A 15478-nucleotide genomic window follows, 5' to 3' on the forward strand; every position below is an offset into this window, starting at 1 on the left:
AACCAGTACTCAATAGATGATAGCTAGCACAGATTACTAAAGAGACTGGATATTGAGAATGAAATGCAGGAAAAATGTGTTTCTAAGTTGTATTATAAATTGAATGTGTGAAATTTAGATTACTAGAGCAATTCATTCATGTTTAGCTTCATTATCTTCTCAAATATTATTCAACATAATATTAAAAGGGGTTTAAAAAGAAAACAGATAAAAGTTCCACCTAAAGGTATGAAACTAAAGCCAAAAGATCTGAAATACAGAGACCAGACATGTTCACTTAGAGAAGTGTTCAATAAATATTTGTCAATAAAAAATTAATACATGGTACAGAATGAAATAAAAATCACATTCAGAAGTGCTGACTGGCCTATGAATGAGCACAGATAGATAGCCTGGGGAAAAAAATCTACATGTATTTCCCATTAAGTGTCTAATGTAACTTTTGTCTTTTTGATCCCATTATTACAGTCAAATGGGATATCCTTCAAGGACCAAAGTGATACCATACACACAAACACGTATACAGACACACACACACAAACACACACAGATTTGTTTTGTTTTTTTTTCGAGGTAGGTCCTCACTCTGGAATTCACTACGTAGTCCAGGATAGCCTAGAACGCAGCAATCCTCATACCTCTGCCTCCCAAGTGCTAGGAACGAAAGCATGCAGGACCACGCCTGGCTGCAAAACACATTTTAATCAGTGCAATAATTAATTCACTTTAGAATATATATTCATAAGTACACTAAAGAATGACACTGGGGAAGGGAGAGACGGCTTAGCGGTCGGTTAAGAGGTTTGCCTGTGAAGCCTAAGGACCCATGCTCGACTTTCCAGGTCCCATGTAAGCCAGACATGCAGGTGATGCAAGCGCCCAAGGTCACACGTGCGCACGAGGAGGCGCACGCGTCTGGAGTTTGACTGCAATGGCTGGGCCCTGGCACATCGATTCTCTCTCTCTCTCATAAAAAAAATTCACAAAAACTAAAAACACTGGTATTTTAAAAACCCCAAATTTAAAATGGGATACTATTAATATTATACAGTCAATATTATTAACCAACTCATAAGCTAACAGTACAAACATTAAAGAATGAAGAAATATTATAAACAACTTGAAGACCATATGCATAAAGAAATACAGATTCCTCAAAAGACACAAATTCCTGAGGCTCACCTAAAACAAAATAGGTAACCAACCTGACAAGTTTTCTGTTAAAGTGCTTGAACTTGTAGCTTAAAAACTTTTCAACAGGGCTGGAGAGATGGCTTAGTGGTTAAGCACTTGCCTGTGAAGCCTAAGGACCCCGGTTCGAGGCTCAATTCACCAGGACCCACATTAGCCAGATGCATAAAGAGGTACACTCATCTGGAGTTCGTTTGCAGTGGCTGGAGGCCCTGGTGCACCCATTCTCTCCCCCCGGCCCTTTCTCTCTCCGTCGCCCTCAAATAAAAATAAAAAATAAAAAAAACTTTTCAACAGTCAGGCATGGTGGTGCATGCCTTCAATTCCAGCACTTGGGAGGCAGAGGTAGGAGGATCGCTGTGAGTTCGAGGCCCCCCCTGAGACCTGAGACTCCAGAGTGAATTCCAGGTCAGCCTGGGCTAGAGTGAGACCTTACCTCGAGAAAACCCAAAAACAAAGACCTTTTCAACAAAGAAATATCCAGAACTTTACAAGTGACTTATACCAAGTACATAAGAAAGAAATAACACAAGTACTTCCCAAATGCTTACAGAACATGCTGGAACATGAAGCACAAGCCAACTTCCTCTAAGAGAACAATATTGCCCACTAACATATCCAGAAAGAGACATTACATGGAAATTAGAAATCAAGAGCCTCAAAGACAGAAGGCTCAATGTTCTCAACAATAGCACATCATCATATCCAACAACATACACAAAAATAATGGATCATGACCAAAAGACTATCCTCCAAGTACAAAATTCAAAACACTCAACAATGCCAAATGAGTTGAAAACACAAAAAAATCCACCCTTGTTCATGAATATTTATAATAGCTTTATTTGTAATCAACACAAATTGGTTAAAACCCGGCATGGTGGGGCACACCTTTAGTCCCAGTGCTTGGAAGGCAGAGTGTGGTGGATTCAGGGGTCCCCCATAAACTTAGGTGTTCTGAATGCGAGGTTCCCAGCTGATAGAGATTTGGGAATTAACACCTCCTGGAGGCAGTGTATTCTTAGGGGCGGGCTTACGAGTATTATAGCCAGTTTCCACTTGCCAGTGTTTGGCACACTCTCCTATTCTTGTTGGCCAGGAGGTAATATCCACCCATTGCTTATATCATTTTCCCGAGCCATCATGGAGCTTCCCCTCAAGTCTGCAAGACAAAATAAACTTTTTTTCCCACCAGCTGCTCTTAGTCAGGTGATTTCTGCCAGCAATGCGAACCTGACTGCAACAGTAATGTTGGGTACTGAGTGGGATTGCTGCTGGACCCCTGACTGTGCGGGTTTGGCCTTTTGGAGCTGATTTTCAAGAGGAATGTGGAAGGAATTGAAAGCTTGGCCTAAGAGCACCTTGCAGTGCTGTAAGTACAGCTTGATGGACTATTCTTGTCAGAGTTGAAAGACCTGAATGCAGTAAGAACTATGGAGGTTTGGCTTATGAGGGTGAGAAAGAGCTTTGCTGTCATGACCCTGTCCTGAGAACTTGTGCAGGGTTGCTTTGGGTAGAAATGGACTAGTGTGAACAGAGTGATATGGCACAGAAAAGAATGAAGTCTTTGGGCTGAAACTGCTGCCTGTTTAGCTGCAATTGTATGAGATTACGACCACTGAGATTGTGCCAGCTGACCTGCACTGTGGAACAGAAAGAATGCAGCGTCTTTTGAAGAGGCCTGAATGCTGAAGGAATGGCCTATTCCTCAAAGTCTGCTTTATTCCCCTCCTGGGTTAACAAATTGGCACCCTACCTGGTACTATGGAGTATAAGAAGAAAGACAGGGTCATTGAATTTGCAACACAGATTTGTGTTTTGGAAATGGCCATGGGCAGTGTGAAGCAGGACTGCGTGCATGGAGACCCGACGGAGCCAGGAGGATGAACCATGGCTTACAGGGAGATCCAGTGGAAATGCCAGAGCCAAGAGATGGCTGCCAAGGAGAGCTGCCGGCCCCGGATGTTTTCCAGGACTGTGAGTAGCCTAGCTGGAGGGGTGGAATTGGAACTACAGAGACGTATTCCTGGTTAGAATTATCAGACTTGGAGATTTGTCACTGACTAGAGTTGTTGACTTGAAGCTACATAATTTGATGTTTGCCCTGTTTAAATCATGTATTGGTTAAATATTTCTTTGCTATGCCCAATGCCATCTTTTGTAATGTGTTTCTTCTGTGCCATTATGGGGGTTTTTTTGGAGGTGGGGGTTGGTATTATGGTTCAGTTAAAAGACCTTGATTATGAAGATGTCTGAATATCATTAGGATTGATAAAAACTTTGGGGAGTTTTAAAGTTGGATTGAATGCATTGCATCTTACATCAGGTATGGTTATCAGTTTATTGGGGCCAGCGGCAGAATATGGTGGTTTGATTCAGAACTTAGGTGTTCTGAATGCTAGGTTCCCAGCTGATGGAGATTTGGGAATTAACACCTCCGGGAGGCAGTGTATTCTTGGGGCCAGGCTTACGGGTATTCTAGCCTGTTTCCCCTTGCCAGTGTTTGGCACACTCTCCTGTTCCTGTTGCCAACCCTCTGCTCATGCGATCATTTTTCCTGCCATTATGGAGCTTCCCCTCAAGTCTGTAAGCCAAAAGAAGCCTTTTTTCCCCACAAGCTGCTCCTGCTCTGGTGATTTCTGCCAGCAATGTGAGCCTGACTGCAACACAGAGGTAGGAGGATGAGTTGGAGGCCAGCCTGAGACTGCATAGTGAAGTCCAGGTCAGCCTGGACTACAGCGAGACCCGACCTCAAAACAACAAACAAGGGCTGGAGACATAGCTTAGCAGTTAAGGCACTTGCCTGAAAAGCCAAAGAACCCAGATTTGAGACCCCAGGACCCACGTAAGCCAGATGCACAAGGTGGCACATGTGTCTGGAGTTTGCCCTGGCACACCCATATATTCTCTCTCTCTCCCCTCTCTTTCTCTCTTCCTCCCGCTCCCTCTCTTCCTCTCTCCCTCTCTCTCTCTCTATATATATGCTTCTTTCTTTCTCTCAAATAAATAAAAAATAAATTAAGAAAGAACAAAACTGGGTAAAAAAAGAAAAAAAAAGAACCAAGTAAGTAATTAAAGGATTACTCAAATTTATCTCAATGATTTTGACATGAAGTCTCACTTTCCAGATACATATGCCACCTTGTGTATCTGGCTTTACCTGGTCACTGGGGAATCGAACTCAGGTTATTAGGCTTTGCAGGAAAGAGACTTAACCACTGAACCACCTCTCCATCCCCTGTCTCACTTTCTTAATGCTACATTATCTGGTTTTTTTTGAGTAGTGAAATATCTGATAATGCTATGTTGGTATTGTTACTCACATTTGCTAGACTAAGCTGAGCTCAAAGGGAACAAGTCCAAGATAATAAAGGAAGTTACAGAAGAAGCTAGAGCAGCTGTGTTCCTGGGCATGTCTTCAAGGAAAATGAAAACTTCTGTTCACATAAAACCTGTATTTGTAGATGTACTGTATTCTGATTATCCATTCATCATCAGTTGATGGGTAACCAGGCTGACTCTGTTTCCTAGCTATTGTGAATAGCGCAGCAATCAACATGCATTAGCAAGTATCTCTCTACATTAGAGTGTCACGTCCTTGGGGTTGATGCTCAGGAGTGGTATATCATGTCTAGATTTTCCTTTTAGTTTATTTATTTATTTGAAAGCAGAGAGAGAGAATGGGAGGATGGGTGCACCAGGGCCACTAACCACCACAAACGAGCTCCAGATGCATGCACCACTTTGTGCATCTGGCTTGATGTGGATACTGGGGAACTGAACACTGGTTGTCAGGCTTTCCAGGGAAGCACCTTAACTGCTGGACCATCTCTCCAGCCCTATTTTTACCATTTTAATAAATATCCACACTGGTTTCCATAATGGCCCATATGTGAATATTACCTGTAACTCTATTTTTCAGTACCCAAAACTGGAAGCAACCCAAACATCCCCCAACATATAAATATATAAACTACCTTCCTTACATATATAAACACTATATAACACGGCTCACTGATCAATAATAGAAAGGAACAAACTAACTGGGTGTGGTGGCGCACGCCTTTAATACCAGCACTCAGGAGACAGAGGTAGGAGGATCACCATGAGTTGGAGGCCACACTGAGACTACATAGTGAATTCCAGGAGAGCCTGAGCCAGAGTGAGACCCCACCTTGAAAAACTAAGAAGAAAAAAAAGAAAAAAAGGGAACTACTAAAACGTACAATCAATCTCAAAAGTATTATTCCGAATGAGATGTGAGTTTTAGGCATGATTTTATGTGTGATAGTCTCAAAAGACAGAACTATAATGGCACCAAATTCAGTAGTGGATGACATGGCTAGAATGTTGGAAAAGAATGTAACTAACAAAGGGTTACCAGGAGGGAGTTACTGAAGGTAAGAACACTGTTCTATATTCCAATCTTGATAGCTATGTGAATCTTAAATGTGTTAAAATGTTAAGTGCAGAGGCTTAGCAGTTAATGACCTTGCCTGCAAAGCCTAAGGATCCAAGCACCCACCTAAGCCAGATGCATATGGTGGCACATACGTCTGGAGTTTGTCTGCAGTGACTAGAGGCCCTGGCACACCCATTTACTCTCTCATAAATAAATGTGGGGCTGGAGCAATGGCTTAACAGTTAAGGCATTGCCTGTGAACCCAAAGGACCCAGGTTCGATTTCCCAGTACCCATGTAAGCCAGATGCACAAAGAGGTGCATGCTTCTGGATTTCTTTTGCAGTGGCTAGAGGCCCTGGCACACCATTTTCCCTCTGTCTTCTCGTTATCTCTCTCTCTGCTTGCAAATAAATTTTAAAATAAATGTATAAAACTGATTTTTTTTTAAAAAATGTTAAATATGTATCAAAGTAAAACGCCACCTTTAAATTGTATTTAATATTTTTTATTTTTATTTATTTATTTATTTGACAGAGAAAGAAGAAGAGACATAGAATGGGCGCAACAGGGCTTCCAGCCACTGCAAAGGAACTCCAGAGACGTGCAACCCCCTGCGCATCTGGCTTTGCAGGCAAACACATTAACCGCTAAGCCATCCCTCCAGGCCTTTAATTTGTATTTAAATTTTTAAAAAGCAACTTACTAATTAATAGTAAAAAGAGAAGAGAAAAAAATGACATGCCACATACCAGTATGCACCAACTAGATGGACTAAATTGATGAGGGGCTATACCCAAGTGTTGATGAGGACAGGGAACACCCGAAACTCTTACACATGGCAGATGGGAATGTAAAATGGTACCACGGTGGCAGTTTCTTACAAAGTGCCACATACCAGCAAGTGGACCCAGCCATTCTCCTTGTAGACATTTTATGAAGAAAAATGAAAACATATGCCTATACAAGACTTCTACAGGGATACTGTGATAGTTTTAAAGTGTAAATAATCCAAACAAGTGAATGGATGAAGCAAGCTATGGCATATACATACACTGGAACACTACCCTTTAAAAAGAACAGCTGGGCTTGTGTAAAAATGAATCCAAAATAATTATAGGGAATTGAAGAACCCAAAGGATTCAGAAAACATGCTATGTACCTCCACTTCTAAAAATTCCAGAAAATGTATACTTATCTACATATAGTATCAGAAAAAGTTCTCAATCTCTCTCTCATTTTTTTGAACCTCAACAGTTTTTAAAAGAAAAAGTCACTAGGGGGAAAAAAATTCTAAGGTGATAGAAAAAAGCCAAGAATAACAGACTGGAATAACCACTGAATATAGTTGCACTGAATGAGAAATAAGTAAAAACAGTTTGGGAATAGGTCTACAGTTATTATTAGTTGGGTTTTTTTGTTTGGTTGGTTGGTTTTTCGAGGTAGGGACTCATTCTGGCTCAGGCTGACCTGGAATTCACAATGTACTCTCAGGGTGGCCTCGAACTCACGGCGATCCTCCTACCTCTGCCTCCCGAGTGCCGGGATTAAAGGCGTGCGCCTCCACGCCCGGCTATTACTAGTATTCTCTTACTTTTCAGAGTTGCTGAGGGCAGTTGTCTGTGATCCTCCAGCTAACCGGGTCGGAGCTGACATTCTAACGCAATTCCTTACTTCCCTCTAAGTCTGAGGACTTCCACATTGCGGTGACATAACACAATAGAGATTATGACGTGAGTTCCACGGACGTGACTTCAATCAGCCAGAGACAGCCCCTAACTCCTCCAACAACCGGCTCTGCTACTAGGCAGGAACTCTGCACCAGAAGCAGCAGCAGAAGAGCCACGTGGTTTTGTCTGTTTTGTTTTGTTTTGTTCCAAGGTTGGGTCTCACTCTAGCCCAGGCTGACCTGGAAACTCACTCACTCACTCTGCAGTCCCAAGGCTGGCCTCCAACTCACAGCCACCCCCCTTGGGCCTCTGCCTCCTCCAGCCGAGTTTTCCGAAAAGTGACCTTGATAAGGACATGGGACAGACAGGAATGGGAGGATCGGAGAAGACCGGGGTGCCTGGGCCGGCCTCCGGTAGGAAGGGGGCCTTTGGGGGACGACGGTGCGCTGAGCGGGGTCCACCGAGGCGGACAGCCGGAGAGGAGGGCACAGCTCTTCCAGGGCCGGGCCCCGCAGCCGGGCACCGGCGGGCACGCAGCTGAGCCAGCCTCCCGAGGCCCAGGGTACCCTGGGTGGCCTCACCTCTCCAGTTCTTGTACGACGGGACGTAGTAGTATTTGTTGCCCAGGTGGTCGCTGCCCACGAGCTCTCTCGCCTCCCTGGACAGCAGCGCCCTCCACAGCGCGCGGAACCACCCCGGCGACGAGCCCATGGCTCGCGGAAGACTTCCTCCGGCGGACGCGTGCGCACTCAACAGTCTCCTCCCACCGGCTCCAGAAGGCACCGCCCACCACCCCTCCCTCTGCGTACGTCACGCCTGCTTAGTAACTGCGCTTCCCATTGGTCGACTCCTTCGGCCCACCCGCCCCCTCCGCGCCTTACGTCACGCCCGCTCAGTAACGGCGCTCCCCATTGGTCGGCGGTGCGGCGGCTCGGCCAATCGAAGAGCCCCGCTGCCGGCTCTATCATGGCGGCTCCCAGGGCTCGAGCCGGTGACCGGGAGGCGTCATGTTGGGCTTCTTGGGCGCTCGACAGGCGGGTTTGTTGGACCCGCTTCACTTCCGCAGGACGCAGGCCACACGGAGGTAAAGAACCCTGTGACTTTTGCTCTCACGAGCCGAGGGATAACGTGGACCAAGGGCTGGAGGGCAGGGAGGAGGTGGAGCCATTGGCGGTGGTGGAGCGGTGCGGGCGCGCGCCGTCCACGTGGAGGAAGATCCTGTCTTCCTGGGGGAGCTTTGCAGAAAAGAGTTAAGTCCTTGCGGTGTGCCTCCTGCTTGGAGAACGGGTGCAAGGTTAAAGAAACGCATTTGTCCCGGGGAGCGTTGTTGAAGCCCGGCAAAGCGAATGGGCAGGTGGGATGGGGAATAAATAAATAAATCAAGAGACCTGGAGACTGGAAGGCATCGGTTCCGCAAGTGTGTACTTAGAGTTGCTTTGTCTTCGTGATCACTGATTCTTGCCTCCCTCAGTTCCAGTCCACCTGTGAGTCCCATGGAGTTAAAATTATAAAATTTCTCATGACCACCTGCTGTGAAGTCTTTGACAGATAATCCCGAAGCCCAGGTTTTCTTCGCAGTGGCTTCTGTTGCTTGTCTTTCCCCGTTGAGTTGAAGTTTCTTTTTCTACAATGTTTGTTTTTATTTTTATTTATTTATTTGAGAGACAGAGGAAGACCCAGATAGAGGAAAACAAGAGAGAATGGGCGCGTCGAGGCCACCAGCCACTGCAAAGGAGCTCCAGACACATGCGCCACGTGTGTATCTGGCTTAAGTGGGGTCCTGCGGAATGGAACCTGGGTCCTGTGGCTTTGCAGGCAAGCGCCTTAACTGCCAAGTCACCTCTCCAGCTGTGAAATTTCCATCGTTCTTCACAAGCAGAATAATTCTGATCTGCATCCTGGACACTTTAATTGCTGTTATGAGATGAGACATGGCTTTTGTTTCAGTCAGTGAAAAAAATGTCTTTTATTTATTTTTTTTGTTTTTCCAGGTAGGGTCTCGCTCTAGTTCCAACTGACCTGGGATTCACTATGTAGTCTCAGTGTGGCCTCGAACTCATGGCGATCCTCCTACCTCTACCACCCGAGTGCTGGGATTAAAGGCGTGCCCACCACACCCGGCTTTTTTCTACATTTTCTTTTTTTTTTTTTTTTTGTAACATTGTGTTCTAAAATGAGGCAATAGTCTTGTAATATCTGTGTTTCTTCTCATCTCACCATTGTATGAGATTCAGCTGTGTGCACATTAAACCAACTGACATTGGTGGGGGGTAAGATAAGGTTTAGGGCTGGGGAGATGGCTTAATGACTAAGGCACTTGCCTGTGAAACCTAAGGACTCGGGTTCAGTTCCCCAGTAGACACATAAGCTTGATGCATAAGGGGCGCATGCATCTGGAGTTCACCTCCAGTGGCTAAAAGTCCTAGCCCATTCTCTCCCACCCCCACCCCATCTCTGTCTCTCTCTCAAAGAAATAAAATAATTTTTAAAAAAGAATATGTTCAGTGTGTAAGTGGGCTGTGTTTTCAGAGTCAGTTCAGTTTCCAGAACCTTTTCAGATCTGCCCCAGGCCCACCCCCTCAGTGGACAGGCATTGTCTTACATGGTGATTAGTTCATTCCTCAACATCTTTTCTATGCTACTCGGGATTAGATGCATATTTCATTCAGGGATGATCCTGGAGATTGTGACCCATTGTTATGGGCTTGCCTTCCTGACCTTCAACTGGGACATGTCTGATGTTCCTAATTGTCCTTGGACTCCTATTTTGGTCTTCTGGCCAACAACTCTGGACTCTAAGTTTCCTCTAATGCCATACATTTACATGAGCTCACAAGTGTGAAGACAAGTTAAAAGCAGTAATTACTGGTCCCACACTCTGGGGAAAGAGCTCTGATGAGAAGAAGAAAAGGATTCGCTCTATTTAAATTACTTAACTATTACATGGAACATGGTTTAAAATTCTGCCTGTATTTAAGAAACATCTTTAAGGTTAGGAAGATGGGTCAGTGGTAAAAGACACTTGCTTGCAAAGCTTGATGGCCAAGGTCCAATGCCCAAGCTTCCCACATAAGCTGGTTGTAAAAGTGACATAAACATCTAGCATTCATATGCAGCAGAAAGAGGCCCTGGTGCACATGTGTGTGCATGTGCACGCACACAAGTGAACTTTTTTTAGAAGAACCGGTTTGAGTGCTGAAGAGAAGGCTTAGTTAAGGCGCTTGCCTGCAAAGGCAAAGGACCCAGGTTCGATTCCCTAGTACTCAACGTAAGCCAGATGCACAAGGTTGTACATGTGTCCAGAGTTCATTTGCAGTGGAAAGAGAACCTGGCACCCATACTCATTCATTCTTTCTCTAGGTCTCAAGTAAATAAATATTAGCTTTAAAAAAAATTGGGGGTTGGAGAGATGGCTTAGGGGTTAAGGCGTTTGCCTACAAATCCAAAATGACTAAGTTTGATTCTCCAGGACCCATGTAAGGCAGATGCACAAGGTGTCTGGAGTTTATTTGCAGCAGCTGGAGGCCCTGGCATGCCCATATTCATTCTCTCTCTCTTTGAAACAAAATATTAAAAAAAATTTTTTTGAATCATGTAATTTAAACTTTTGTCCATTAGGTTCCCATAGTTAAATTTACCAGAATTTAACTAAAACTCTTTAAATACAGTGCTTTAAGATGATGCTTCAGGTGAAAGTTTTTGCATGTATTTACTAGTAACTTGATATGTTAAAGACTTAAAGAAACTATTTTCAAAGGTAAACAACTTCAAATGTGTGGCAGAAGATTTAAGAATTCCTTAGGATATTTGTACTATTTGCAATCTTAGAGAACTATTTATGTTAATAGATTTTACTATTGTTAAGCTTTATCTTTTTTCTTTTCATTTTGGAAGGGTACTGGAACTGGAATTGAACAAAGACCGAAATGTTGAAAGAATCCATGACCATGGAGTCAACACCCTTGACATTGAACTTGTGGAAGGGAGATAGTAAGTTTACTGTAGTTATATTATTATGCTTCTTTTAACTATGATGCAATAAAATCCCATACTTTCAAATGAATTGCCAGACATCTTTTAAAAATCAGTAAAAATTCTGAATTGTAGCATTTGTTGGGCTGGCATTCACTTTAAATAAATACAAAACATCAATCGTAGAAAATGTTTTCAGAGAAATGTTTCTTAGTTGTGACACAAATATTAAATCAGTGAGTATGGAACTTACTTTGAATACAGAAGGCTGTTAAGTCCTGAGATGTGTCGGTAGGTGCTGTTTTGAAGTACAGCTGCTACTTTTGGGTTTCTCGAGGTAGCTTTTCACTCTAGCCCAGGTTGACCTGGAATTAACTATGTAGTCTCAGAGTAGCCTTGAACTCACAGTGGTCCTTCTGCCTCTCCCTCCCCAGTGCTGGGATTAAAGGTGTGAACCAGCATGTCTGGCTAGCTGCTACTTTCAAGGAGTCTAATGGGAAACAAATACAAAAAGCAAATGAATATTTGGCAAATTAAGTTTAAAGCAAACTATTTTACTGGGATTGCTCCTACTTTTACCACCAATCAGCTTTATGACTTTCAGCAATTTACATGACATTTCCAATCCTCAGTTGCCCCATCTATGCAGGTGGAATACTAATGCTTAACACAATTATTTTTTAAACATTTTTATTTATTTACTTGAGAGAGAGAGAGGGGGGGGGGGAGAGGGAGAAAACGCACATACCAGGGCCTCCAGCCACTGCAAATGTACTCCAGGTGCATGTGTCACTTTGTGCGTCTAGGGAGTTGAACCTGGCTCCTTAGGCTTCAGAGGCAAGCGCCTTAACTGCTAAGGTGTCTCTCCAGCCCTAAACGTAATTCATAATCAAGATTCAATTCTGAAATTGTAGAAAAATTAGAAGCAAAAATAGGATATGATGTAGGTCCATACACAATGATGAGAGCACACGAAATAAGAGGTAATTCCACTTCAGACAGCAACATCCTAATAGATGGGTATGTGCCATAAGACAGATGCGAATTACTAAAATGATACTTGAAAACCACCAAAAGTAAGAAGCAGTTATGTAAATACAGTGATCAGAGCTTAATGATGAAGTGATTAAACTCAAGAAAAATATTTCAGAAACAAAGACTAAAAACAGAAGGAACCCAAGTAAATAAATAAAAGATGGAATGTGCTACAAATAGAGTGTGGGTAAAAGCAAAAATTTAAATATCAAAAAGGAAGGAAAACCTTTAATCCCAGCACTCAGGAAGCAGAGGTAAGAGGATCACCATGAGTTGGAGGCCACCCTGGGACTACATAGTGAATTCCAGGTCAGCAAGACCCTACCTACAAGACAAAACAGGAAGAAAGAAAGGAAAGGACTTAAGGTAGCTAAATATGTGGACCATGGACAAAGAAGATTCACCTAGCAGGAGTCTCAGAGAAGAATATCAATGCCAGACGGTGGAGCACATACTAAACCTGTAACTAGGGCTTGCCCGTAAATAAGGTCAGATGAGTCACGCCATTACCAAGTTGAACCTGGAGATTTAGATCCAAGGAAGTGATGGTGATTTTGTTTTGTTCTTGTTTGGGGGAGAGGAGTATATCTCCAAGCATACAAGAATCTGTGGTGTTTCCTATTCTCCAGCTCTTGAGGATTCTACCAGAGTTGAGATCAGAGAAAGAGACATAAGCCTAAGGATTGATGATGACCAGTAGTAATAGCAAATAGTAATATGTTATATAAATATATCAATTTTAGTTCCCAGGATTGGTTCTGTTGCTGACACCACATCACAATACAGGAACCAGAGTTAAGTAGGCTTCCCATGGTTACAGCACCTGAACCCTGTCATCAGTGTCTGAGATGGGTGTGCAGGACGGAAGAGAGGGAAATGAGAGGAAGGGGGATGAAAGGTAAATGGGAGACCTGCACTAAAGATTTTAAAAAAAAATTTTAAAACCTAAAGTTAGTATTATTCATGCTCTACAGTTGAGTGATGAACTCTGAAAATTAGTAGTTAGTGTAAAAGTCATTGTAATTAGTTATTTTTGAGGGAGGAAAAGGAATTGGGGTTGGGACCTTCATGAAGACTGTTTTAATGGTGCACCTATTTTCAATTGCGTAAATATATTTTGTATAATAGCAGAACGAAATTTAAGTTGTCTTAAGATTTTGCACTATTTAAATTTGGTCCAAAACCTACTAAATATAGAACTTCTTTTTAAAGGTTTTTAATTTTGTTTATTTTTATTTATTTATTCAAAAGGGACAGACAAAGAGAGAAAGAGGCAGATAGAGAGAGAGAGAATGGGCGCGCCAGGGCTTCCAACCACTGCACACGAACTCCTGATGTGTGCACCCCTCATGGGGCCTGGGGAATCAAGCCTCAAACCAGGGTTCTTAGGCTTCACAGGCAAGCACTTAACCACTAAGCCATCTCTCCAACCCCCTCCCCCTTTTCTTTCTTTCTTCCTTTTTTTTTTTTTTTTTTTTCTGGTTTTTCAAGGTAGGGTCTCACTCTAGTCCCAAGCTGGTCTTGAACTCACAGTGATCCTACCTCTGCTCCGAAGTGCTAAGATTAAAGGCATGTGCCACCATGCCCAGCCTAATTTAATCTTTAAAAAATAAAAATGAACAGTATTCTGAATGGGAGTCAAAAGAAATAATGAAGGCGTGGTGGTGCACACCTTTAATCCCAGAATGCGCATGCGAGAAGCAGAGGCTGAAGGATTGCCCTAAGTTCAAGGCCACCCTGAGACAATGACTACAGAAATGTATGGCGTAATCAGTTTCCAGTAACTGTTAAACTCACCCTTACTGGAAAATAAAAACTTAGGCCTTGCCGGAAAACAGAAACTTAGGTCTCCTGAGGACTCCAAAGCCTGTCATGGCGTCTGTTTCCTGAGTCCTTCATTGGAACTCATTCTGTAATCCCAGGCTAGTCTCACAGTGATCCTCCTATCTCTGCCTCCTGAGTACTGGGATTAATGGTGTACACCACCACATCCAGCTAACCACCTATTATTATTTTCTAAACTGAAAATATTTTGGCTGTCTGGAAAGCTAAAGGTAGCCACCACTTCAGACTCAAAGGTGATTTTAGATAATACCTTAAAATTTATAACAAATAGCACAAATTCAGGCTAGAGAGAGAGCATGGTTAGTAAAGTACTTGCCTTGCAAGTACAAGGGCCTGAGTTTGGTCCACAGAAACTACATGAAATTGTGTGTGTTTGTAATCCTAGAGCTGGGGAGTCTGCTCTGGTGGCTTCCTGGGACTCCTTGGCCGGGCATTCTACCTACTTGAGGAGTTCCAGGACAAGGAGAGAGACCCTGTCTCCAAAAAGGTAGACAGTGCCTGAGTACTGACTCCCGAGGCTGTCCACTGGCCTCCATGTATACACCCACACGAAGGAAGGAAGGAACCCTTGAATGTAAAAAGAAGAGGGAAAGAAGGAAGGGAGGGAGAAGAAGGGAAAGAAAGAGAAATCTTACTGCTATCCCTTACACACTTCACCAATACATTCCTTCTTTTAAAATATCTTATCACCTGGCATGGTCACACACACCTTTAATCCCAGCACTCTGGAGGCAGAGGTAGGAGGATTGCCGTGAGTTCAAGGCCACCCTGAGACTACATAGTAAATTCCAGGTCAGCCTGGGCTACAATGAGATCCTACCTCAAAAAAACAAAAGGAAAAATGTATATATATTTTTTTTCATTTATTTGAGAGAGAGGAAGAATGGGCACACCAGGGCCTCCAGCCACTGCAAATAAACTTCAGACACATGTACACTTTGTGCCTTAACCACTAAGCCATCTCTGCAGCCCATTCCTTCTTTTAATTTCTAAAATGAATTTGGATTGTTACTTCCACACACCTCTGTACCTAATTCCAATTCCTCCTGCAGGTATCCATCTAAATATTATAATCAAGGACCCCAGCCTTGAGTCCTAACTTGTTATCACAATGGTCCCAATTACTGCTAGCCATTTATATAATGGTGTGTACTATCTGGGTATTTCACTGACATTCAGGACAGGAATGATGTCTGTCTTGTTCACAGTTTATTAGCAGAATGACATACATGTTTTAGGACCTCTATAAAGTTGAATGAATTGATAAAAGAAGGACGAAAACTATCTTCATACTTTTATTGTCACATTAACTTTGTAATTTAGGTGAAAATTTCCCTTTTCACACTCTTTTTTTTGGGGAGGGAG

General features: G+C 43.1%; 2 protein-coding genes across 2 annotated transcripts in view; one reads left to right on the top strand and one right to left on the bottom strand.

Annotated features, from left to right (window-relative positions):
• The window catches only part of Ndufaf2 (NADH:ubiquinone oxidoreductase complex assembly factor 2), a 142068-nt gene extending 134061 nt beyond the window's left edge, over positions 1–8007 (bottom strand). Inside the window, exon 1 of the mRNA XM_045138965.1 lies at positions 7843–8007. Within this exon, the coding sequence (XP_044994900.1) occupies positions 7843–7972 (130 nt within the window). The 5' untranslated portion in view covers positions 7973–8007. The remainder of the gene's footprint in view (positions 1–7842) is intronic.
• Positions 8008–8197: 190 nt separating this feature from the next.
• The window catches only part of Ercc8 (ERCC excision repair 8, CSA ubiquitin ligase complex subunit), a 41297-nt gene continuing 34016 nt past the window's right edge, over positions 8198–15478 (top strand). Inside the window, exons 1-2 of the mRNA XM_004664919.2 lie at positions 8198–8345; positions 11156–11251. Of these exons, the coding sequence (XP_004664976.2) occupies positions 8269–8345; positions 11156–11251 (173 nt within the window). The 5' untranslated portion in view covers positions 8198–8268. The remainder of the gene's footprint in view (positions 8346–11155; positions 11252–15478) is intronic.

Source organism: Jaculus jaculus, chromosome 20 (assembly GCF_020740685.1).
Source record: "Jaculus jaculus isolate mJacJac1 chromosome 20, mJacJac1.mat.Y.cur, whole genome shotgun sequence".
Lineage (NCBI taxonomy): Eukaryota > Metazoa > Chordata > Mammalia > Rodentia > Dipodidae > Jaculus > Jaculus jaculus.